This window comes from Populus euphratica, unplaced genomic scaffold (genome assembly GCF_000495115.2).
Source record: "Populus euphratica unplaced genomic scaffold, PopEup_1.0 scaffold25.1, whole genome shotgun sequence".
Classification (NCBI taxonomy): Eukaryota; Viridiplantae; Streptophyta; class Magnoliopsida; order Malpighiales; family Salicaceae; genus Populus; species Populus euphratica.
This window is the reverse complement of record NW_011499851.1, coordinates 1,360,068-1,385,793: the sequence shown is the minus strand read 5'-3', so window position 1 is coordinate 1,385,793 and position 25,726 is coordinate 1,360,068. Positions and strand designations below refer to the sequence as shown.

Sequence of the window (25,726 nt, the reverse complement as noted above, 5' to 3'; positions counted from 1 at the left end):
ATATAAAATATAAAATTTTAATATATTTTAAAGTGAAAAATAATTTAAAAAAATATTTGCATCACAATTTCAAACACCATAAATGTATTTGTTTGGTACTGACATCATGATTTTGAAAAAAATTAAGTATTTTTTATTTTAAATTAATCTTTATACTATTTTTAAATTATTTTAAATAAATTTAAAAATATAAAAATATATTTTAAATAAAAATATTTCAAAAACTAATTATCAAGTACCATAATTACCAAGTACCAAAAGCATATGTACTCCACTTTTGTTGTCTTCCCAAACATCGAAGCATTAATGTCCAAAATTCAGAATTCCTAAAATAAAAAGCCATTTCTCCACCGAGCGCAAAAAGTTTATTAGCTCTCTCTCTCTTTTACATTTAACTTTCCCCCAACTATGTCCAAACCCTCTTCTCTCATCTCCAATTCCAAGGTAAAAGCAAAAAATAAAATAAAATAAATCCTCTTTCTTTCTGATTCCTGGTAACACACATGCAAGGATGTAATATCTCAGAAACTAACCCTGAAATTTCCTTCCTTTTTCCAATATTTGTTGAACAGGGTTGCTTAAAATAGTAGCAGAAGAAGTCAGGACTCATACCCAAGTGAAGTTGGAGAGAAAACTGAAAGAAATGAGCAACTCATCAGTCACAGTGGCGGCGGTGGGGCCAAGGGCACAACCAAGTTTCACGTTGGCTCAGTGGCATGAGCTAGAGCATCAAGCTCTTATCTTTAAGTATTTAAAAGCTGGATTATCTGTCCCTCCTTATCTTCTCCTTCCTATTCGCAAGAGTTTCCAGCTCCTATCCCCTGGTTTCTTGCACCCATCAAATTGTAAGCTGCAAAAACAAAAACCCATTTGGCTTTAGTTCATTTATATTTCATTTATATTTCATTTTTCTTGGATTTATCTTTTCTTCTTTGTTATTGTTAGTTTTTCTTTAGTTTCATTTAAAGTTGGTGTTTTAAGATTTATAAAGCTTGGTGAATTTAGGACTTGTTTGCTTATAATGAACGAGGCAAAAAATAAGTTGGAGATGTCAATCTGATTTGTGACTAGTTTTATTGCCCTGTGTGACGGTGGCTACTCTTTAACTGAATCAAATGTCAAGGAGGGCCTTTATCAGAATTGTATCTCTAATTTAATTTCAGTTGAAGTTTGTGTCTTTAAAATTGGAACAGATTGGTATTTGTTTAAAATTAAAGTTGGCAAGGTCAGTCTAAGTTTTTATAATTTTTACTGTTCACTGTGATAGTAGTTTCTACTCTTAATCAACCCATATGTAACTATGGATTCGTTCTCAAAATTTTTATTATCTTAATCAATTCAATGAACTGCTTATTCATTCAATTATTTTGAGACTGGTTAAAAACTGCATTTTGTTTCTTTTTGCTATCCCTTTTGTCACGTTCAGTAATCTGTTTTTTATATTTGGACTGTTAAATGCTTTGACAATGAGGTGAGAAATAGCATGCGACGAGACATCCAAATAGCCTTCAAGTAACTGAGTTTTACTCCAGGTATATGGTTCGGAGGAAAATTTACAGGAAATGGGTGGTGCAGTTTTCTGACTTGTGAAATTATCTTAATTTGCAAGTCGTCCTGTGTGTGCTTGTGCTTGTGCTTGCATGTGTGCACTTGTCTTGTCAAATGTCTTGGTGATATCCAGTTAATCATATAATCTTAAAGTTGCGGGTTATATTTTGTGTTTGTTACATGCTGTATTGGTCTTCTTTTGCAGCGAGCTATTGTTCCTATTTTGGGAAGAAGATTGACTCAGAGCCAGGAAGGTGCCGGAGGACAGATGGCAAAAAGTGGAGGTGCTCCAAAGATGCTCATCCAGACTCCAAGTATTGTGAGCGGCATATGAATAGAAGCCGTAACCGTTCAAGAAAGCCTGTGGAATCACAAACTACTTCTCAGTCCATGTCAACTGTTGAGTCAGAAATTGTAACTGGGAGCAGCAGCAGTGGCAGCAGAGTGTATACGACTATGCCTTTACCCACCATTGGTAATTCTGGGCCCTTAGGCTTTGGAAGCAACATGTCACATTGGCAGATGGAGTCTATGCCTTATGGTGTTAATAGTAAAGACTACAGGTGCGTGGTTGTTATTTGTACTAATCAAACTGCATGTCAAGCAAAGGTTGTATTAAAGGATTTGTGCTTGATAGCAATCTATATTTATATATCGGTACATCCATGGGTGATGCGGTATATCAATAGAGTGACATGTGATATTTGATGCACCCTGTATTTTTGAGTAACATGCTGAAGCCAAGCCATTTAAACATTACATAAAGCAATTTTCAACCCTTATGCTGCATTCAGCAAGCCAAGGTGCTCGAGTCATGATGTTCCAGTGCTTAAAGTTTATATTTGCTACTGTCAATATGTTTGCATGAATTGGTGGGAGCACCTTGGTCCTTACAGTGAGACTGATAACTAACTTCATATTACTTATTAGCTTTGTAAAAAGAAGGGTTATAGTGATGGTCTTGCACATTAAGGTAAGCAATATATTACTGCATTGATAAATCATGAAGGTTTAAGTGCTAAATGTATTGGATTAAGTGGTGAAATTGATGACTTGTTTTGAAATCATACTCAGAAAGCACTCCAACATTTTTCATTAACCATTGACTTCCATGGAAACCTAATATCTCATTTTTACAAAATAGGCTGACATAACAAGTTGAAAACTTGGAATATGTTGAATAGGTTCATCTTTCCCATATCCCTCTTCACTGTTGCTAGCTTGCTGTGGTTTGTAAGGAGTCTTGTTGTCATCAATAATATTTCGTAAAATATCAAATTTAGTTGGTTTCTCATCCTTTATTTGGAGCTGGCAGTAAGCATTTTTGGCAACCAACTAAAGCCCATTAGCTGCATTGCTAGCCAGTATCCATACAATGACATACAAAATATGGCTTGTCTTTGGATTGCCTCTATTATTTCAGATTAATACTCAGATAATTTGGATGTTGTTGCAACTTTAAGAAACATAGCTCATACTTATCTAGAATTCTTGTTCCTTTTACATCAAAATATAGTATCACATTTTCAGCCTGTCTAACGGGGATTTTATGAAACAAGTAAGAAATGAGGTTCAAACCTTAAAATCCCCTCCTTTCCCCACTCTAGTTTGTACAATTGCTAGTGCAACTAAGTTTAGCTATCATTGGTGACAGTTGCTCATGTACACTTTATGGTCTATGATTGTGATCATGGATTGCTGCAGTGATATCTCACTATCATATATTTTCAAATCATAACAGTGTTATATTCATGGTTTAATGATAGATGGAGCTATGCTGATGAGATTTAGCTTACATCTGACTTGCTCCCCACTAGATGACAGCATCATGATCTTTTTTCCTTTCTTTTTTTAAATGCACTACTACATTGTGATCTTGATTGCACTTGAATATCTAAAGATTAGCTTGGATTTCTCGGAGAGTTTGATCATGTGTTGCAAAGGAAAAAAAGGTTTCTGTGATCCTTTCAAAGCATACTCTAAGGCCATGGAATTTATTTATAAAGAAACCAACTGGGCATGTTCTTTCAAACTGGCATTGCAGGTCTCCCCATGGACTGAAGCTTGAAGCAGATGAGAAAACTTTCTTACCAGAAGCTTTGGGAAATACAAGGAGCTTCGGGATGAACTCTACTGTGGACAGCACTTGGCATCTCACATCCCAAGTCCCTGCAAGCCCTGTCCCAGAATCAAGAAATGATGCTCTTTTGCAAAACTACCCACAACTACGGACACTGCAGGATTTTGAGCCGCTACCTGTTGATGATGCACCGTCAAAACAACAAGAACAACAATATTTATTTGGAAGGGAGTTCAGTTCATCAGGATCTGTGAGGCAGGAAAATCAGTCCCTTCAGCCTCTCTTTGATGAGTGGCCTAAATGCAGGGATATGGATTCCTATTTCACTGATCAAAGATCTAACAAGAGCTCTTCTGGTGTTCAGTTATCAATGGCCATTCCAATGGCTCCTAACTCTGCTCCGAGGAGTTATCATTCCCCAAATGGTGAGTGTGTTTCCCTCTGGAATGTGCTTTCCACAACCTCCCATCCTAGGCGACCCAAGACTTGATGGAAAACAAATAGACGATTTCTAATTATACTGTATGTTTTCATGCAGATGCTTAAAAGGAGCATGGGAATTTCTTGCAAGTTATTTTGATGGCTTCATCAAGAAATGCCATCAGCATTCCTACTCTGGTTGTGGATTGACAATGTTGTGTTCGAGTACTTAAAATTTACTACTATGGATGGTTCTTATGGTAGACTTGTCTGACTACTTTGAGATTGCGTGCTTTAAGTTCTCCCTGTCCAGCATAAAATCAGACATCATTGATGTCTCGAACCTTCATGTTTATTCCTAATGTTACTGTTAATTTAGTGTTTGGCATGTTGATTTTGTTATGATCAACTCGATCTCCAGTCAACTTTTTATGCTCGATCCTGTTATATCTTTGTAAAGGTCTACTTATAAAATTGATAGGTTTGTTCAATTTGATACCCGCATTATAATTCATCACGTAGTGATTAATCAAGTAAATTAGACTCGCTCTTGCAGTGTAGAACTAATCATCATTCAGAAAAGGAAATAGAACTCGAAACTAGTTAAGGATCGCAGATACTAAATCCCACAAGCATCAATCTAAACCCTAAGCATTACTCTACAGTATATCCCCAAGATGACCGTCTACGTCATACTCACGTTGGAAAAGCTCGTGTTTGGGTTCTTGTTGCCATGGTTTGGATGCTGTGCCATGAATTGCTTCATAAGGCCTTCATTCTCGATCTCTTTGCTTGTAGGGAGACCTAACTGCTTCTGTCGTTGATCAAACATCATCTTTTCCACAGTGGACCTTGTTTCTGGATCCAAATCAGACAGCTTGCTAGGCTCTGGTTCAGCTTTTTGAATATCAATCTCAGAACCACCCTTGAACAAGGACTTCCATCAATTCATCCTATCGCACTTCGTCAAATGCACAGAAACAGTCTTTTGGTCCTCCAAATTCCAGAGAGAATCATCAACCTTGATTGGCTCAAATAGTTCTCCTTTGAGAATTGAAGGCTGACCTTTGAGTCCAACTTTCGCAGATTTTTTCTTCATATCACACACAACGTCCCTAGAGTTTGTTCCAGGAGGGACAGGCACAGTAATAGTAACCTCTTGAAGTGTCTGTGCCCATGAGTAATTGTCCATGTCAAGACCATTGTCTTTGTTTGGAACCCGTAGCCTTTTCTTCTCCTCCTCTATCTTCTTCTCGTCGGTACGTCTTTTCTCTTCTGCTTTGATTGAATCCTCTCCAGCCTTGATTCTTTTCTTGAACTCCTTAACTAGGGCAGAGACACCGGTCTTGAGGACATCAGACTTCTGAGACAAAAAGTTGAGGGCAGACTCCAATAACCCTAGAGGGTTTGAGGGATCAAGTACTACGTTGAAGGACAACGAGATGCTGGGGCTTGCTGGTTCTGTTCAGGCTCTTCGTAATCGGAGAGAATGGCCATGATTGAATTCCTAGATTTCTGCCCAAAAAAAAGAGAATTCAATAGTTTTTTTTTTTTTTCGTTTTTCTTTATAGAAGGAATTAGTGAATATTACTATTCTTGTGAAATTCCTGTCCGATTTTTTTTAGTTATTATTAATTAAATGCCACATATATTTTACAATTAATAAACGGATTTCATGCTTGATTAGGATTTGATTTGAATTTTCCTTAATAATTTGTTTGGAACCCTTTTAATGATAGACAAAAACAAAACAGAGGAGCGACTCTGATTTGCTAAATTAATTCCAAATGAATCATACTATTCCAAGAGAATCCTTGTGTTCTTTTTTTCTCAAGAACCCTAAAACTTGTCTCATACTTACCAAATCCAAGAACTTGTGTTCACTTGAAAAAGAAAAATGTAATGGGAAAAATAGACGTAAATAAATTCACTCTTGAGTCTCACACACACATGAACTGAAGCAATTCCACATTCTCAAATGACAATCAATCATTTGCTGTAAGAGTAAGCCCATTTCATGCTCAAGCTGGCAGTAGCACCTGAAGCAACAAGGACTAAACCTGGGTTCCTGTTTCAACACGTGAAGAAGAACCATGGACGCTAAAAATCGTGATATTTGAAAGAAGCATATGCACTCTGCCAAGCAGTGAGATTTTGACAGACTTTTCAATATCTGGTAGTTGAAGTGGGATCATGGTGGATTCTGCCTTGTTTATGAGTACATATTTAGCAGAGTCAGCACCGTATGTGTGACTAATAAATGGTAGATACTCGAACAAGCTAATAAATGGTAGACACTGTTATTGCTACACCGTATCTCATTATCCTCGAAACTCAATCTTGGTTTTCCATTTATTAGCTTGTTCGAGTACATGTCAAGGGCAAACTCATTATGCTCTGCACAATAACAGTGAGGTATCTTCAATCTTCTACAGTTATACAAACTCTAGCACATAATTATTATTTTTAACTTCAACTTTTATGTCATTTTCCTCAATGTTTTTAATTTTAACAACCTTGAAGTTGGTTTTTTTATACTTTTGAGATAAGAAATCATTGTTTTTAGTTTTATCATTTATGATATAACATTTTTTTATCAATAGTTTTGTTTGACTTAATGTTCATAAAGTATATTAATTAAGGAGATGGATGTAGTTTTATTATAAAAACGGATAGATCCATGAATTACATTTAATAAGACTAATTACCTTCATAAACGTTTTTAGTTAAACAATTATATAGAATAATGATAATTTATAATTCAATAATTAGATAATATTCATATAATTATAATATATGATACATGAATATTTTTTTATCAAAAGTATTTTTTTAAATAAAAACTCATCTTGTTATTTTTTAAATAAAAAATCATCTTGATATGAAAAGTAAGCTATATTCATAAAGAAATTTATTTGGAAATTATGTATATTAGGTTCATATATAATTATTCATAAAATAATTACTAATATTATTGTAAAAATTTATAATTTTATTTTAAAAAACATGAAATCACCCAATTATTTTTTAAATATAATCCCAATAATCTTATTTAAGGATAATTTCATTTTAAAATAAAAATAAAAACAAAACAATTAATCTAAAAAGAAAGAAAAAAAGGTGATGAGCCTTGAAAGAGAAAGAACTCGGGAGTTACTGACCTAAAGGCCAAGCCCATGTGCTTGGCCTAAAAGGGAAAAGCCCAACATGATTGCTTTGTATTTTCAAAGAAAAAAATAGGCTATATATCATTAATAAGTAGATGATTTATGTTTAATGGTATAATTTTTGGTTATCAAAAAGTAGAATCCAAGTTCTTGGACCCTTAAAACATATTTTTAATATATTTTTATTTAAAAATACTTAAAAGTATAATAAAAATATCAATAAACTCATTTTCATTCCTCAAGACATTCTAATTACTCTGAAAATAAAAAAATAAACTAAATAAAAGAAAAATTTATTGGACTATAATATATTTTTTTCTAGCATAGTTAAAGGGTGAAAACACCTTCGTCAAACTCTCCTCTCCCAAACAAATTTATTGACATGGAAATTGATTTTTTTATAGTAATGTTGCCAATTGAAATCTTTGTCTATCCTCTTTTTTCTTTCAATGATTTTTTATCTTTTCTTTTAAAATATAGTTATTAAAACATGATAAAAATAAGATTTGAAAACCAAAATATAAATATCTAAAACTACAGGCATTAGAGATGTCAAAATTAAAAATTTTAAAGATGAAATTGGACATTTTTGTTATTAAAGATTGCACTCTAATGAAATAGTGCAAATGTGCAACACACACTGAAGGGCTGCAAGGAAAGTCCTAGCTTTCTTTGGAAAACAAACGTCGCGTGCGTTAATTACGAGAGGTGCGTTGCCTATACTTGTTGAGTTTTCTATGGTCTTATTATTATTATTATTATTGAAAGGGTTGTATAATCAAAATTTGATCAATTAAGATTTCTTGTCATTTATACTCCTTTTTTTCTTCAATTATAACAAAATATTAATTTCTAGTTACACCAATTCTTATAATTTTTTTTTTTATCAATACTTGCTTTATTTTGTTAAGAAATCCTAACAATTAATTTCAAATTAATGATCTAGATTTCACAAACATGCTTTATCATATTTTTTTAGAGCATGGGAAGATCCAAATCTCTTATAATTATGAGAAATTATCAACATATGAAGTCATATTCTCCCATCTTATATAAATGTGAAATTCATTACAAAATTATTCACAGATCTCACCTTTTTTCCAAGTACTTATGTAGTTGTACGATGTATATGTTATCAAGAGACAATTTTAATAATTCACATCCTATAATGAGTTTGGTAGTCAATTTGATAATGCCAATCATTGACAATGTGTTCCTCGCTATTAGAATATAGATTTTACTTTGAGCTGTCCTCTAATCGAATACCTAGGTCGTGAAATCAACTCTTAGATTTTCACAATTATTCGTAAAATGTATTTTTTTTCATTTCTTTTTCCATTAAAAAAATCAAACCTGTTTTATTTATTTATGCTCAACAGTTCTTGATATGAACGGGGCGGTCAAATTTTCACCAATCAATGGGTTGTTTAGTTTGATTATAAACCCAACTTGGTCTAAGTCAAGTTGCAATGTTTTTCAGATCAATTCAGGCTGGGCAAGGTTAGATAGCTATGGACCAGAAGATTGAACAGATACGGTGTCTCAAGTGCTTGCACCACCACGACTCGCCAGCATATCTTCAAGCCACTTCAATATAAGTGAAAGGATCTGAACTCTATTGAAGTCTTAACAGAATTCTTTCGAGATACCATTTCCTTGTGTATAGGACATTTGGCTAACAAATAATTAGAAGAAGTTGATGAGCGAAGTGAATGAAGATTAGAATAACAAGCATGGTAATAACAGTCAATCCAGGTTTGCTGCGAGGTTCACAAGAAATCTCTTTTCACCAATGACGTAGATGCATGGATTTTCAAAAGAATACAATTTGGAACAAAGAAATCAGTATCAGTTAGCGCAGAAGCATAGTACCGTATGTGTTTTCAGGGGTGGGGGGGGACTGGATCCGAGATAGTTGTTTTGAAGACCACTTCAGAAATCAATTTTGCTCCCATGAAAATGAAAATTAAAAAAACTTTCACAAGATAACAATAGCTTCATATTTTATAGGAACTTTTCCAAGGGACATAGGCAATTTTAAGTTGGAAAGCAAATAAGAGAAGAAACAAATAATCAAGGGTAAGAACAAAATATGATCTTGCAAGCCCTTGGAGTTCTAGCCAACAGAATTTTCCACTAGTTATAACACATCCTGGAGTCACAGGCGAGAGTAGAATCAATCAAAGCACTACTATAAGTAGATTTTTATTATATTAGTGGCTTGCATGATGCTCCGGGTTAGGTCAAATTTTTATCAATACAAAGAATGAATGTTGATGCAATGCTAATATTTTTTTAAAAAATAATATAAAAAACTCGGGTAATTGGATCAAGTTAGTTTAATAAACAAAATTAACTTAATAACATGATTAAGAAAATAAGTGATAACAGTAAATAAATTAAACTAAAATAATATATAATAATCAACTTTAAAAATAAATGTTTGTTAATATTATAGAAATATATTATCTTAATATTTAATAATAAAATTAAAAATTAAATAAAAATATAATAATCTTATAAAAAATAAAATAAAAAAACTTAAAATTTAATTTTTAGAAAATTAAATATAAAATAACGTATTATATTATATAGTGCGTATATAAATTACATGACATTTTCATATGTGCATCTCAAAATTGTACAAGTGTACTAAGGATCCAATGAGTGTCTAGTTACGAGTGTGTTTGGCTTGGAGATGTGGTGGTTTTTTATTAAAAATATAATATTTTTTAAGTATAAATCACACCTTTAAAAACTATAAAAACATGTTTGTTTTTTTTTAGAAAAACTACTTTTTATTCAAACATCCTCGTATTACTCAAAAAAATCTTATGCATTCCTCTTAGTGAATCCTTATAACAAGTGGGGAAAAAATTATACCAATTTTAATATTACATTAATGAATAAAACTTAAATACATTGAATATTGTTGAAGAATGTTGTTGAATTGCATTTTTCTAAAATTTTGAATTTATTTTAAAATTTAAATTAATATTTTTTATAATTCAATATTCTATATTAAAACTAAAAATATAAAATATAAAATTTTAATATATTTTAAAGTAAAAAATAATTTAAAAAAATATTTGCATCATAATTTCAAACACCATAAATGTATTTGTTTGGTACTGACATCATGATTTTGAAAAAAATTAAGTATTTTTTATTTTAAATTAATCTTTATACTATTTTTAAATTATTTTAAATAAATTTAAAAATATAAAAATATATTTTAAATAAAAATATTTCAAAAACTAATTATCAAGTACCATAATTACCAAGTACCAAAAGCATATGTACTCCACTTTTGTTGTCTTCCCAAACATCGAAGCATTAATGTCCAAAATTCAGAATTCCTAAAATAAAAAGCCATTTCTCCACCGAGCGCAAAAAGTTTATTAGCTCTCTCTCTCTTTTACATTTAACTTTCCCCCAACTATGTCCAAACCCTCTTCTCTCATCTCCAATTCCAAGGTAAAAGCAAAAAATAAAATAAAATAAATCCTCTTTCTTTCTGATTCCTGGTAACACACATGCAAGGATGTAATATCTCAGAAACTAACCCTGAAATTTCCTTCCTTTTTCCAATATTTGTTGAACAGGGTTGCTTAAAATAGTAGCAGAAGAAGTCAGGACTCATACCCAAGTGAAGTTGGAGAGAAAACTGAAAGAAATGAGCAACTCATCAGTCACAGTGGCGGCGGTGGGGCCAAGGGCACAACCAAGTTTCACGTTGGCTCAGTGGCATGAGCTAGAGCATCAAGCTCTTATCTTTAAGTATTTAAAAGCTGGATTATCTGTCCCTCCTTATCTTCTCCTTCCTATTCGCAAGAGTTTCCAGCTCCTATCCCCTGGTTTCTTGCACCCATCAAATTGTAAGCTGCAAAAACAAAAACCCATTTGGCTTTAGTTCATTTATATTTCATTTATATTTCATTTTTCTTGGATTTATCTTTTCTTCTTTGTTATTGTTAGTTTTTCTTTAGTTTCATTTAAAGTTGGTGTTTTAAGATTTATAAAGCTTGGTGAATTTAGGACTTGTTTGCTTATAATGAACGAGGCAAAAAATAAGTTGGAGATGTCAATCTGATTTGTGACTAGTTTTATTGCCCTGTGTGACGGTGGCTACTCTTTAACTGAATCAAATGTCAAGGAGGGCCTTTATCAGAATTGTATCTCTAATTTAATTTCAGTTGAAGTTTGTGTCTTTAAAATTGGAACAGATTGGTATTTGTTTAAAATTAAAGTTGGCAAGGTCAGTCTAAGTTTTTATAATTTCTACTGTTCACTGTGATAGTAGTTTCTACTCTTAATCAACCCATATGTAACTATGGATTCGTTCTCAAAATTTTTATTATCTTAATCAATTCAATGAACTGCTTATTCATTCAATTATTTTGAGACTGGTTAAAAACTGCATTTTGTTTCTTTTTGCTATCCCTTTTGTCACGTTCAGTAATCTGTTTTTTATATTTGGACTGTTAAATGCTTTGACAATGAGGTGAGAAATAGCATGCGACGAGACATCCAAATAGCCTTCAAGTAACTGAGTTTTACTCCAGGTATATGGTTCGGAGGAAAATTTACAGGAAATGGGTGGTGCAGTTTTCTGACTTGTGAAATTATCTTAATTTGCAAGTCGTCCTGTGTGTGCTTGTGCTTGTGCTTGCATGTGTGCACTTGTCTTGTCAAATGTCTTGGTGATATCCAGTTAATCATATAATCTTAAAGTTGCGGGTTATATTTTGTGTTTGTTACATGCTGTATTGGTCTTCTTTTGCAGCGAGCTATTGTTCCTATTTTGGGAAGAAGATTGACTCAGAGCCAGGAAGGTGCCGGAGGACAGATGGCAAAAAGTGGAGGTGCTCCAAAGATGCTCATCCAGACTCCAAGTATTGTGAGCGGCATATGAATAGAAGCCGTAACCGTTCAAGAAAGCCTGTGGAATCACAAACTACTTCTCAGTCCATGTCAACTGTTGAGTCAGAAATTGTAACTGGGAGCAGCAGCAGTGGCAGCAGAGTGTATACGACTATGCCTTTACCCACCATTGGTAATTCTGGGCCCTTAGGCTTTGGAAGCAACATGTCACATTGGCAGATGGAGTCTATGCCTTATGGTGTTAATAGTAAAGACTACAGGTGCGTGGTTGTTATTTGTACTAATCAAACTGCATGTCAAGCAAAGGTTGTATTAAAGGATTTGTGCTTGATAGCAATCTATATTTATATATCGGTACATCCATGGGTGATGCGGTATATCAATAGAGTGACATGTGATATTTGATGCACCCTGTATTTTTGAGTAACATGCTGAAGCCAAGCCATTTAAACATTACATAAAGCAATTTTCAACCCTTATGCTGCATTCAGCAAGCCAAGGTGCTCGAGTCATGATGTTCCAGTGCTTAAAGTTTATATTTGCTACTGTCAATATGTTTGCATGAATTGGTGGGAGCACCTTGGTCCTTACAGTGAGACTGATAACTAACTTCATATTACTTATTAGCTTTGTAAAAAGAAGGGTTATAGTGATGGTCTTGCACATTAAGGTAAGCAATATATTACTGCATTGATAAATCATGAAGGTTTAAGTGCTAAATGTATTGGATTAAGTGGTGAAATTGATGACTTGTTTTGAAATCATACTCAGAAAGCACTCCAACATTTTTCATTAACCATTGACTTCCATGGAAACCTAATATCTCATTTTTACAAAATAGGCTGACATAACAAGTTGAAAACTTGGAATATGTTGAATAGGTTCATCTTTCCCATATCCCTCTTCACTGTTGCTAGCTTGCTGTGGTTTGTAAGGAGTCTTGTTGTCATCAATAATATTTCGTAAAATATCAAATTTAGTTGGTTTCTCATCCTTTATTTGGAGCTGGCAGTAAGCATTTTTGGCAACCAACTAAAGCCCATTAGCTGCATTGCTAGCCAGTATCCATACAATGACATACAAAATATGGCTTGTCTTTGGATTGCCTCTATTATTTCAGATTAATACTCAGATAATTTGGATGTTGTTGCAACTTTAAGAAACATAGCTCATACTTATCTAGAATTCTTGTTCCTTTTACATCAAAATATAGTATCACATTTTCAGCCTGTCTAACGGGGATTTTATGAAACAAGTAAGAAATGAGGTTCAAACCTTAAAATCCCCTCCTTTCCCCACTCTAGTTTGTACAATTGCTAGTGCAACTAAGTTTAGCTATCATTGGTGACAGTTGCTCATGTACACTTTATGGTCTATGATTGTGATCATGGATTGCTGCAGTGATATCTCACTATCATATATTTTCAAATCATAACAGTGTTATATTCATGGTTTAATGATAGATGGAGCTATGCTGATGAGATTTAGCTTACATCTGACTTGCTCCCCACTAGATGACAGCATCATGATCTTTTTTCCTTTCTTTTTTTAAATGTACTACTACATTGTGATCTTGATTGCACTTGAATATCTAAAGATTAGCTTGGATTTCTCGGAGAGTTTGATCATGTGTTGCAAAGGAAAAAAAGGTTTCTGTGATCCTTTCAAAGCATACTCTAAGGCCATGGAATTTATTTATAAAGAAACCAACTGGGCATGTTCTTTCAAACTGGCATTGCAGGTCTCCCCATGGACTGAAGCTTGAAGCAGATGAGAAAACTTTCTTACCAGAAGCTTTGGGAAATACAAGGAGCTTCGGGATGAACTCTACTGTGGACAGCACTTGGCATCTCACATCCCAAGTCCCTGCAAGCCCTGTCCCAGAATCAAGAAATGATGCTCTTTTGCAAAACTACCCACAACTACGGACACTGCAGGATTTTGAGCCGCTACCTGTTGATGATGCACCGTCAAAACAACAAGAACAACAATATTTATTTGGAAGGGAGTTCAGTTCATCAGGATCTGTGAGGCAGGAAAATCAGTCCCTTCAGCCTCTCTTTGATGAGTGGCCTAAATGCAGGGATATGGATTCCTATTTCACTGATCAAAGATCTAACAAGAGCTCTTCTGGTGTTCAGTTATCAATGGCCATTCCAATGGCTCCTAACTCTGCTCCGAGGAGTTATCATTCCCCAAATGGTGAGTGTGTTTCCCTCTGGAATGTGCTTTCCACAACCTCCCATCCTAGGCGACCCAAGACTTGATGGAAAACAAATAGACGATTTCTAATTATACTGTATGTTTTCATGCAGATGCTTAAAAGGAGCATGGGAATTTCTTGCAAGTTATTTTGATGGCTTCATCAAGAAATGCCATCAGAATTTCTCTACGTGGTTAGGAGAGCATTCCTACTCTGGTTGTGGATTGACAATGTTGTGTTCGAGTACTTAAAATTTACTACTATGGATGGTTCTTATGGTAGACTTGTCTGACTACTTTGAGATTGCGTGCTTTAAGTTCTCCCTGTCCAGCATAAAATCAGACATCATTGATGTCTCGAACCTTCATGTTTATTCCTAATGTTACTGTTAATTTAGTGTTTGGCATGTTGATTTTGTTATGATCAACTCGATCTCCAGTCAACTTTTTATGCTCGATCCTGTTATATCTTTGTAAAGGTCTACTTATAAAATTGATAGGTTTGTTCAATTTGATACCCGCATTATAATTCATCACGTAGTGATTAATCAAGTAAATTAGACTCGCTCTTGCAGTGTAGAACTAATCATCATTCAGAAAAGGAAATAGAACTCGAAACTAGTTAAGGATCGCAGATACTAAATCCCACAAGCATCAATCTAAACCCTAAGCATTACTCTACAGTATAGCCCCAAGATGACCGTCTACGTCATCCTCACGTTGGAAAAGCTCGTGTTTGGGTTCTTGTTGCCATGGTTTGGATGCTGTGCCATGAATTGCTTCATAAGGCCTTCATTCTCGATCTCTTTGCTTGTAGGGAGACCTAACTGCTTCTGTCGTTGATCAAACATCATCTTTTCCACAGTGGACCTTGTTTCTGGATCCAAATCAGACAGCTTGCTAGGCTCTGGTTCAGCTTTTTGAATATCAATCTCAGAACCACCCTTGAACAAGGACTTCCATCAATTCATCCTATCGCACTTCGTCAAATGCACAGAAACAGTCTTTTGGTCCTCCAAATTCCAGAGAGAATCATCAACCTTGATTGGCTCAAATAGTTCTCCTTTGAGAATTGAAGGCTGACCTTTGAGTCCAACTTTCGCAGATTTTTTCTTCATATCACACACAACGTCCCTAGAGTTTGTTCCAGGAGGGACAGGCACAGTAATAGTAACCTCTTGAAGTGTCTGTGCCCATGAGTAATTGTCCATGTCAAGACCATTGTCTTTGTTTGGAACCCGTAGCCTTTTCTTCTCCTCCTCTATCTTCTTCTCGTCGGTACGTCTTTTCTCTTCTGCTTTGATTGAATCCTCTCCAGCCTTGATTCTTTTCTTGAACTCCTTAACTAGGGCAGAGACACCGGTCTTGAGGACATCAGACTTCTGAGACAAAAAGTTGAGGGCAGACTCCAATAACCCTAGAGGGTTTGAGGGATCAAGTACTACGTTGAAGGACAACGAGATGCTGGGGCTTGCTGGTTCTGTTCAGGCTCTTCGTAATCGGAGAGAATGGCCATGATTGAATTCCTAGATTTCTGCCCAAAAAAAAGAGAATTCAATAGTTTTTTTTTTTCGTTTTTCTTTATAGAAGGAATTAGTGAATATTACTATTCTTGTGAAATTCCTGTCCGATTTTTTTTAGTTATTATTAATTAAATGCCACATATATTTTACAATTAATAAACGGATTTCATGCTTGATTAGGATTTGATTTGAATTTTCCTTAATAATTTGTTTGGAACCCTTTTAATGATAGACAAAAACAAAACAGAGGAGCGACTCTGATTTGCTAAATTAATTCCAAATGAATCATACTATTCCAAGAGAATCCTTGTGTTCTTTTTTTCTCAAGAACCCTAAAACTTGTCTCATACTTACCAAATCCAAGAACTTGTGTTCACTTGAAAAAGAAAAATGTAATGGGAAAAATAGACGTAAATAAATTCACTCTTGAGTCTCACACACACATGAACTGAAGCAATTCCACATTCTCAAATGACAATCAATCATTTGCTGTAAGAGTAAGCCCATTTCATGCTCAAGCTGGCAGTAGCACCTGAAGCAACAAGGACTAAACCTGGGTTCCTGTTTCAACACGTGAAGAAGAACCATGGACGCTAAAAATCGTGATATTTGAAAGAAGCATATGCACTCTGCCAAGCAGTGAGATTTTGACAGACTTTTCAATATCTGGTAGTTGAAGTGGGATCATGGTGGATTCTGCCTTGTTTATGAGTACATATTTAGCAGAGTCAGCACCGTATGTGTGACTAATAAATGGTAGATACTCGAACAAGCTAATAAATGGTAGACACTGTTATTGCTACACCGTATCTCATTATCCTCGAAACTCAATCTTGGTTTTCCATTTATTAGCTTGTTCGAGTACATGTCAAGGGCAAACTCATTATGCTCTGCACAATAACAGTGAGGTATCTTCAATCTTCTACAGTTATACAAACTCTAGCACATAATTATTATTTTTAACTTCAACTTTTATGTCATTTTCCTCAATGTTTTTAATTTTAACAACCTTGAAGTTGGTTTTTTTATACTTTTGAGATAAGAAATCATTGTTTTTAGTTTTATCATTTATGATATAACATTTTTTTATCAATAGTTTTGTTTGACTTAATGTTCATAAAGTATATTAATTAAGGGGATGGATGTAGTTTTATTATAAAAACGGATAGATCCATGACTTACATTTAATAAGACTAATTACCTTCATAAACTTTTTTAGTTAAACAATTATATAGAACAATGATAATTTATAATTCAATAATTAGATAATATTCATATAATTATAATATATGATACATGAATATTTTTTTATCAAAAGTATTTTTTTAAATAAAAACTCATCTTGTTATTTTTTAAATAAAAAATCATCTTGATATGAAAAGTAAGCTATATTCATAAAGAAATTTATTTGGAAATTATGTATATTAGGTTCATATATAATTATTCATAAAATAATTACTAATATTATTGTAAAAATTTATAATTTTATTTTAAAAAACATGAAATCACCCAATTATTTTTTAAATATAATCCCAATAATCTTATTTAAGGATAATTTCATTTTAAAATAAAAATAAAAACAAAACAATTAATCTAAAAAGAAAGAAAAAAAGGTGATGAGCCTTGAAAGAGAAAGAACTCGGGAGTTACTGACCTAAAGGCCAAGCCCATGTGCTTGGCCTAAAAGGGAAAAGCCCAACATGATTGCTTTGTATTTTCAAAGAAAAAAATAGGCTATATATCATTAATAAGTAGATGATTTATGTTTAATGGTATAATTTTTGGTTATCAAAAAGTAGAATCCAAGTTCTTGGACCCTTAAAACATATTTTTAATATATTTTTATTTAAAAATACTTAAAAGTATAATAAAAATATCAATAAACTCATTTTCATTCCTCAAGACATTCTAATTACTCTGAAAATAAAAAAATAAACTAAATAAAAGAAAAATTTATTGGACTATAATATATTTTTTTCTAGCATAGTTAAAGGGTGAAAACACCTTCGTCAAACTCTCCTCTCCCAAACAAATTTATTGACATGGAAATTGATTTTTTTATAGTAATGTTGCCAATTGAAATCTTTGTCTATCCTCTTTTTTCTTTCAATGATTTTTTATCTTTTCTTTTAAAATATAGTTATTAAAACATGATAAAAATAAGATTTGAAAACCAAAATATAAATATCTAAAACTACAGGCATTAGAGATGTCAAAATTAAAAATTTTAAAGATGAAATTGGACATTTTTGTTATTAAAGATTGCACTCTAATGAAATAGTGCAAATGTGCAACACACACTGAAGGGCTGCAAGGAAAGTCCTAGCTTTCTTTGGAAAACAAACGTCGCGTGCGTTAATTACGAGAGGTGCGTTGCCTATACTTGTTGAGTTTTCTATGGTCTTATTATTATTATTATTATTGAAAGGGTTGTATAATCAAAATTTGATCAATTAAGATTTCTTGTCATTTATACTCCTTTTTTTCTTCAATTATAACAAAATATTAATTTCTAGTTACACCAATTCTTATAATTTTTTTTTTTATCAATACTTGCTTTATTTTGTTAAGAAATCCTAACAATTAATTTCAAATTAATGATCTAGATTTCACAAACATGCTTTATCATATTTTTTTAGAGCATGGGAAGATCCAAATCTCTTATAATTATGAGAAATTATCAACATATGAAGTCATATTCTCCCATCTTATATAAATGTGAAATTCATTACAAAATTATTCACAGATCTCACCTTTTTTCCAAGTACTTATGTAGTTGTACGATGTATATGTTATCAAGAGACAATTTTAATAATTCACATCCTATATTGAGTTTAGTAGTCGATTTGATAATGCCAATAATTGACAATGTGTTCCTCGCTATTAGAATATAGATTTTACTTTGAGCTGTCCTCTAATCGAATACCTAGGTCGTGAAATCAACTCTTAGATTTTCACAATTATTCGTAAAATGTATTTTTTTTCATTTCTTTTTCCATTAAAAAAATCAAACCTGTTTTATTTATTTATGCTCAACAGTTCTTGATATGAACGGGGCGGTCAAATTTTCACCAATCAATGGGTTGTTTAGTTTGATTATAAACCCAACTTGGTCTAAGTCAAGTTGCAATGTTTTTCAGATCAATTCAGGCTGGGCAAGGTTAGATAGCTATGGACCAGAAGATTGAACAGATACGGTGTCTCAAGTGCTTGCACCACCACGACTCGCCAGCATATCTTCAAGCCACTTCAATATAAGTGAAAGGATCTGAACTCTATTGAAGTCTTAACAGAATTCTTTCGAGATACCATTTCCTTGTGTATAGGACATTTGGCTAACAAATAATTAGAAGAAGTTGATGAGCGAAGTGAATGAAGATTAGAATAACAAGCATGGTAATAACAGTCAATCCAGGTTTGCTGCGAGGTTCACAAGAAATCTCTTTTCACCAATGACGTAGATGCATGGATTTTCAAAAGAATACAATTTGGAACAAAGAAATCAGTATCAGTTAGCGCAGAAGCATAGTACCGTATGTGTTTTCAGGGGTGGGGGGGGACTGGATCCGAGATAGTTGTTTTGAAGACCACTTCAGAAATCAATTTTGCTCCCATGAAAATGAAAATTAAAAAAACTTTCACAAGATAACAATAGCTTCATATTTTATAGGAACTTTTCCAAGGGACATAGGCAATTTTAAGTTGGAAAGCAAATAAGAGAAGAAACAAATAATCAAGGGTAAGAACAAAATATGATCTTGCAAGCCCTTGGAGTTCTAGCCAACAGAATTTTCCACTAGTTATAACACATCCTGGAGTCACAGGCGAGAGTAGAATCAATCAAAGCACTACTAGAACAGTAAACCCACCCCACAAAACAGAAAATGAAGCTTTGCTTTACTGGAAATGTAAGAATATTCTGCAGATACCTATTAAATCCTTAGAATTCCAATCTCACTTCTTGATGTTGGTTATCACACAAACAAGGTCTCTAACAAGCAACAAAAACAAGATGGTGTGCAGGTCTTTTTTTCCTGTTTGTTTAGTGTTGTCATAGACGACAGCTGAAGTAGTAATCTAGAACACAGCTCTAGCAGTCAACTTAGTTTGTGTGTTCTTGTTTGTCTGACTGATACAACCTGCAAAATCCATAGCAAGAAACTGAAGAGAGCTCGCTTTTCTTTCTCAGCATCTCCTTTTCTTTCAAGAGGATAATGAGGCATGGGACAAGGTTAGGCACCCCTTTGAGCTTTTCATAAAGAATATGAATAAAAAAGGGTTCAAATTTAGTATGTGAGACAGTTAATAAAAGAGGAAGGGGGCATGATAGGACCTCTCATTTATGTTGCCAATGCACAACCAAGACGAGCAAACAGAAAGAAGGGAAAAATTACTCCGAACACTATATCAGAGCAACCACTATGCTTGTAATTGTAACAGTGCTTACAATGTTTTCAATGTATGTGTCCAATGGCCAAGAACTCTGCCATGTCAATCTTTCATACCTGCAGGAAACAAGAGATCGTTATTATAATAGAATCACTCCGACAACAGGGGGGGCCTTGTGGTCTGAACCAGATGGGCACAATATAAATGACTCAGATGAAATGGTCTTGGCTTATGAGTTGTAACACATAATGGTCAATGCTGACATCACGGAACTCATTACTACAGTAGAAAAATGGCTCAATCCCGAAATATATTAGAGCATAGATGTTTAAATTTTGATATTATCTCCAACCAAGACAGCAATTAGCTGAAAGTAGCAGGCATAAAAAATCTTACAATCTCGCTTTCCTAAATGAATTAGGCTAGAGAGAAATCAATCCTCCAGAACTTGTGAGTAAACCCTCATGAATGACTCCTCCACAAAGTCCATAGAGACGTAGAATGCAAAACAGAAAACCCTGAGTCTAAGAGACAACCCCCCCCCAATCACCCACACACACACTAATTATTGAAAACTTTAAGCTCCGAAACAGATTTGATTTTAACTACCCTAAAAACTCTTGCAGCCTATCACCATCTCTCCAGGATTTGTGGGCAAACCCACTTCTAACCAGTGATTCCCCAAACCCCATAAAACTGGAGATAAAAAAGGACAACCACGAGTCTAAGAGACATCCCCGCATTAATATTGGAAACCTTAAAGCTTTGGAATTGGATATGATTTCAACTACTCTAAAAACCTTTTAATCTATCACTATTGCCCTAATACATTTCCAAAAAAAAAAAAAAAACACAACGCAATGCTTGTGGCAGCATATAGTAGGCTAAAAATGTGACGGAACTTAAAAATGCTCTTAATATCTCCTCGATGTCACATTGCTGATAGAAGCCAGCAATCAATATGACAACTATAAGATTTTACTTTCGCTGCTTCTTGGTTATTTACTACCAACTTTTGCCTCCTGATGAAAAACTACAAAAAGGATTCCTATCACCACAAGCAACAAGACCTAAATATTCAAAGCCAACCCATGCCAGCATATGCACACATGCACTTTGAAGTAGCATCAACTTCAGCACATCAATTTCAGTTTGAAAAATGTCACTACTCGATGCCAAGCCTAACATCAATCAATACTCCCCATTAAGCAGCAAGCCTTGATATTAAAAGAAAATAGCACCATTACATATAGCCAATTAAGTACCAGAATGATGAAAATGAAAGTTTGCGAGCTACGAGGAAAAGAACAAGTTGGAAGTAGAAAAAGGTCAAACAACATAGCAAGCAGCAAAAATAAAGAAATAAAAATATCCAAACACTAAAATCATTACAATAACTTAAAAATGCTCCCATACCTTTTCCAGGAGGAAAGAATCGACTGGAAAATGTTTCCAAGACTTTCGACAACGATCCAGCATTGACCGACAGTTTGCTCTTCATGTCAACCAAGTCAACCCCATTATCCAATAAAAGCTTCTTATTAAAGCTAGACAACTTTCCACTGGTTTCTCTTTGCAATAGAGAAGCGCGAGATGCAACATTATTCCACCCTTCCCCCGCAACATCTCTGGCAGAAAGAAGACCATTTGATTTGGCAAAAGCCAATGCACCACTTCTTGTTGCCACAATAGCTTAAAAAAATAAATAAATCAAGCATTACATCAACTTCAACTGGATCAATTCCATTCTTTTTCGAAAGAATCATTTATAATTATCTTTTGGGTAAGAATAAAACAGTTTCAACTAGTAAGCAAAAGGGAAAGAAAATTTCATATGGTACCATTATAAGGGACTTGAAAGAGGTAATTAGCAGGAAGCCCGATACCAAAACCAACAAAAGTGATGCCCACACTAAATCCAACACCACAACCAGCACCAACATAACCAATTGCTTCTGGACCAAACCCAGGACCCCATCCAACACCACAGCCAATGCCTATCCCCATACCCCAAAATGCTCCAGATGTTGGATGCACTGGGTTCCATCTTTCATATCTCCTGCACAGCCCTTTTATTATCATTTTTTACCTGAGAAAAACACAAGGACAAACAATGAATCATTTTATGGTTGAAACATAAATAGAATAATGATAAAAGAAAAGGAAGAAAAAGAAAGAAAGGATTGTCGTCACCATAGACAAATACTGCTTGCTGCAAGTATTGTCTTCCTCATCCTCTTCTCTTGATTCCGTGACCGTGAGCAAGTAGGGGGGCGGGTTTGAGAGTCTTTGTTGACGGTGTTAAGAATCAGAGATGCCACGGGCTCGTTTCAAGACTCAAGTTCGTTTTCTTTCCTTATGTTGGGCTACTGATACTGGGTTTTAAAATGGATTGGTTGCTGTTTCTTGAGCCACGTATTTTTGTTTGTTCGGCCATAGCTTTTGATTATTTGTCCAATTTTTTTTCTTGAAAAAAAAGAAGAAGTGTTGATTAATGAACTATATATTGTCATCTTAGGATGAAAATTTGATATTTGTCAACGCATTAAATTTTTGGTGAATGTTAAAAAGTTAAAAAAATATCGAGGTGTTATTAAGGTGTTTTCTAGCAAAAAAAATAAATAAATATGTATGTATATACAATAGAGTTACCTAAATATGATCTAGTTGGTTTTGGAGGTTCAAAAATAACTTGAATAATTAATAAACATATAATTTGACCAAAAAAATTAAAAAAATAAATTTTATTAAATATTAAAGCAATAATATATTGGATAAACTCATATTTGCTCAAATCAACTTAAATTTGCTTGATTAACTAAGTTTAACTTGCTAAATCCCTGACCTAAGAGATTTTGTAGAAAGTAAATAATTTTTTTTTATTAAGCTCAATTCTTAATTAGTTTAATATTTAAATAAAAAATAAAATTTAATTAGAAAAATAGGTTGAGTCAACCCAAATTAACATGTTAAACTTAAATCATGAGGTTGTAATAACTGTGTATAAATAAAAAAACTATAAAGCTAAATTCTCAATCAATTTAATATTGAATGATGAAATTAAAATAATAATAATAAAAAAAAAAATTATTTGAGTCAATCAACAATGTTTGTTATCTCAATTATAAGATTATAATAACCTTATGGAAAAAAATAAAACTAAATAATAAAACATTATTCATTAATCATTGTACATAAACTCACAAATATTATTCTTTAGTTGTTCATTTTTGCATTTTTTTTGCACTTTAATCCATGTAGTTTGCAGAATTTACAACTTGGCTATAAAACTTTTTTTTGTTTTACATTGTAGTTCATGGAAATTGAAAGAGAGGAGAGAATGTCGTTGGAAAAAAAAAAGATATTAATTTATCATATTATAATTACAAAAAAATCAATCTTAATATTTATAAATTTGTTTTGACAAGGATAAAGGTGCATGATCTAGGTTTGTAATCATGTAAAAAAATTAGATATTGACATGAAAAGTTTTTTCATTTTCCTTTTGATTTTTCAAGTTTTTTAAATGGTGTTTTAGGATTGTTATTAAAATTATTATGATTTATTGAGAATTGAATTTTATAATTTTTTTAGATAGGATTCTTCGAATCCAATAACTTAATCATAAATTTGAAAAATTAACATGAGTTTTTTTTATTAAAAGTTTTATAATTCATTTTTATTATTAGATTATTTTAATTTCATGATCTAGGTTGTGGGTTTAGTAGATATCCTAAGTTAGCTCGAGTCTAATACCAGAATTACAAATTTGTTATGCCACCTCAAATTGACTAGGACTAATTCTTTTATGTTTTTATTTTTATTTTATGTTTTTTCATATTTAATAGGCTTAAATTAAGATACATTGTTTATCCCGGGTTATTTTAATCACTTTTCTTTTTAAAGTTAATCTATCTACTATTATTTTCTATTTTTTTTAATGCAATTGAAACAAAACAATTTTATTTAACTTGTCTATAACCCAAGTATTTTTTTTCCTATTATGCACAGAAAATTAGTCTAAGCAGTTTTGTCGCCACAGCTAGTTTGTTCTTTTTCTTTGTGTGGTAATATTTAAATTATTTTAAAAAAAAATTTAAATTTTATTTTGGTTAAAATAATTTTATTTTAATATTTTTAGATTATTTTAACATGTTAATATTAAAAATAATTTTTTTTTTAAAATATTTTAATATATTATTAAATAAAAAAATATATTAAATTATCATTGTTATTATAATCTCGAAGAAACACTTTATAAAAACACGTGGGGGTATGGTTTGGTATACTAAATTAAAATGTAAAGAAAAAACAAAGAGGCCTAACCCGTCCTATAAAATAAATAAATAGATAATCCAACAGCACGCCACCGAATGTAAAATTACGGAGGGAGACTAATTGGGCACAAGTCTATTTCACCTAAGACAGGAAGACTATTTCGTCCAGGGGTCATGATGGCAGTGGCTGACATATCGGATAACTCACTGAGTCCACAATAACCCCTATAAATCTCTCGTGCAGACATCAATTAATTAGTCCTCTTACCTTGCTTTTACATAATTTTTGGCTTGCTCAATCACTCTCTGAAAAATCCTTCCACGCATTAATCTATCGCAAGCTAAGAGGAATATTGACCATGTTGTGCCAATACCCCAGAGACAACAATAAAATCATTCCTTCGTCATCTCAAAAAACTAGTGTACGCAAGAGTTCAGATGAAAAAAGCATGCCTTCTTCATCTAAGAAGATTACGCTAAGAAGTTCCGATGGAGAAACCTTCGAGGTAGAGGAGGCAGTAGCCCTCGAATCCAAAACCATCAAGCGCATGATCGAGGAATCCTCCTCGAGCAACCAAGAGGTCATCACGTTGCCTATTGTCTCCGGCAATATCCTAGCCAAGGTCTTGCAATACTGCGAGAAGCACATCGAAGATGACAGAAGCACCGCCAAGGAACTCAGGACATGGGATGCCGATTTTGTCAAGCTCGATAAAGACACGCTCTTTCAACTCGTCCTTGCTGCTAACTATCTTGGTATCGAGAGATTGGTCGATTTGGCGAGTGATGGTGCATGGAGCAAGGTGAGGCCAGAGATCGGAGGTTTGGATTTTCGCAAGATGTATGGAAACAACTGTAGTTCTTATGAAGATCAAGAGATTGAGATGGGGTACCTATGGGTTTCGGGTAGTCATACAGGGTAAAATGCCCTCATCATGCTCTGTCAGGTTCCTATGAGATTAGTGGCTTGCTCTGATTTTGTTTTACATGACTACACAACAATGATTAGTTTTCTTTCCTTTTCAAGCATTGCTTTTATTATTTTTTTAAAGAGAGCTTGGGTTTTTTTTTTTTAGTATTATTGCTACTGTTTCTGTGAATTACCCGGAAATTTATCATCACTTGTTATTTAATTCGATATATGTTGTTGAAGATGAAATTCTTGCTTGAAAGCTCTATTTGGGTTGGAAATGGATAGTACGTGAGTTTTTTGTTGTCATCGTACAAGATTAGAAT

The 25,726-nt window shown here is 33.3% G+C and overlaps 4 protein-coding genes and 2 pseudogenes across 7 annotated transcripts; 3 read left to right on the top strand and 3 right to left on the bottom strand.

Annotated features, from left to right (window-relative positions):
- Nucleotides 1–326: 326 nt before the first annotated feature.
- Nucleotides 327–14,708, top strand: LOC105121473 (growth-regulating factor 5-like). The gene is made up of 6 exons (XM_011020124.1): nt 327–444; nt 573–845; nt 1,754–2,111; nt 3,593–4,053; nt 4,167–4,223; nt 14,472–14,708. The coding sequence occupies exons 2-5, from the start codon at nt 644–646 to the stop codon at nt 4,172–4,174; spliced, it is 1,029 nt and encodes a 342-aa protein (XP_011018426.1). The 5' UTR covers nt 327–444; nt 573–643; the 3' UTR covers nt 4,175–4,223; nt 14,472–14,708.
- On the bottom strand, nt 4,734–6,243 carry LOC105121671 (protein BOBBER 1-like; annotated as a pseudogene).
- On the top strand, nt 10,575–14,708 carry LOC105121472 (growth-regulating factor 5-like). Its single transcript, XM_011020123.1, has 5 exons — nt 10,575–10,692; nt 10,821–11,093; nt 12,002–12,359; nt 13,841–14,301; nt 14,415–14,708. Exons 2-5 carry the CDS (start codon nt 10,892–10,894, stop codon nt 14,420–14,422), a joined length of 1,029 nt encoding a protein of 342 aa, XP_011018425.1. The 5' UTR covers nt 10,575–10,692; nt 10,821–10,891; the 3' UTR covers nt 14,423–14,708.
- Nucleotides 14,709–14,893: 185 nt separating this feature from the next.
- On the bottom strand, nt 14,894–16,512 carry LOC105121670 (protein BOBBER 1-like; annotated as a pseudogene).
- A 3,040-nt stretch (nt 16,513–19,552) lies between these two features.
- LOC105121474 (Putative membrane lipoprotein) lies at nt 19,553–22,579 on the bottom strand. 4 transcript variants are annotated; one of them, XR_841554.1, is made up of 5 exons: nt 22,407–22,578; nt 22,055–22,302; nt 21,630–21,905; nt 20,158–20,329; nt 19,553–19,963 (listed from the first exon to the last, which is right to left on the bottom strand). XR_841554.1 is itself a non-coding variant. In XM_011020126.1 (5 exons), the coding sequence occupies exons 2-4, from the start codon at nt 22,293–22,295 to the stop codon at nt 20,316–20,318; spliced, it is 531 nt and encodes a 176-aa protein (XP_011018428.1). In that variant the 5' UTR covers nt 22,296–22,302; nt 22,407–22,579; the 3' UTR covers nt 19,553–20,073; nt 20,272–20,315. The 4 variants fall into 4 exon arrangements, 3 of the variants coding, with proteins under 3 accessions (XP_011018428.1, XP_011018429.1, XP_011018427.1); XM_011020126.1 differs by having other exon boundaries at nt 19,553–20,073; nt 20,272–20,329; nt 22,407–22,579; XM_011020127.1 differs by having other exon boundaries at nt 20,272–20,329; nt 22,407–22,579.
- Nucleotides 22,580–24,792: 2,213 nt separating this feature from the next.
- LOC105121471 (SKP1-like protein 1A) lies at nt 24,793–25,510 on the top strand. The gene has a single exon (XM_011020122.1). The coding sequence runs from the start codon at nt 24,850–24,852 to the stop codon at nt 25,411–25,413; it is 564 nt and encodes a 187-aa protein (XP_011018424.1). The 5' UTR covers nt 24,793–24,849; the 3' UTR covers nt 25,414–25,510.
- The last annotated feature ends 216 nt before the right edge of the window (nt 25,511–25,726 follow it).

Coding starts and splice junctions, on each gene's coding strand:
- LOC105121472 (XM_011020123.1), top strand. CDS start 10,892: ATGAGCAACTCATCAGTCACAGTGGCGGCGGTGGGGCCAAGGGCACAA. Junction 11,094..12,001: donor TTTCTTGCACCCATCAAATT/GTAAGCTGCAAA, acceptor CTTCTTTTGCAG/CGAGCTATTGTTCCTATTTT. Junction 12,360..13,840: donor GTTAATAGTAAAGACTACAG/GTGCGTGGTTGT, acceptor CTGGCATTGCAG/GTCTCCCCATGGACTGAAGC.
- LOC105121473 (XM_011020124.1), top strand. CDS start 644: ATGAGCAACTCATCAGTCACAGTGGCGGCGGTGGGGCCAAGGGCACAA. Junction 846..1,753: donor TTTCTTGCACCCATCAAATT/GTAAGCTGCAAA, acceptor CTTCTTTTGCAG/CGAGCTATTGTTCCTATTTT. Junction 2,112..3,592: donor GTTAATAGTAAAGACTACAG/GTGCGTGGTTGT, acceptor CTGGCATTGCAG/GTCTCCCCATGGACTGAAGC.
- LOC105121471 (XM_011020122.1), top strand. CDS start 24,850: ATGTTGTGCCAATACCCCAGAGACAACAATAAAATCATTCCTTCGTCA.
- LOC105121474 (XM_011020126.1), bottom strand. CDS start 22,295: ATGATAATAAAAGGGCTGTGCAGGAGATATGAAAGATGGAACCCAGTG. Junction 21,906..22,054: donor CTTTCAAGTCCCTTATAATG/GTACCATATGAA, acceptor TATTTTTTTAAG/CTATTGTGGCAACAAGAAGT.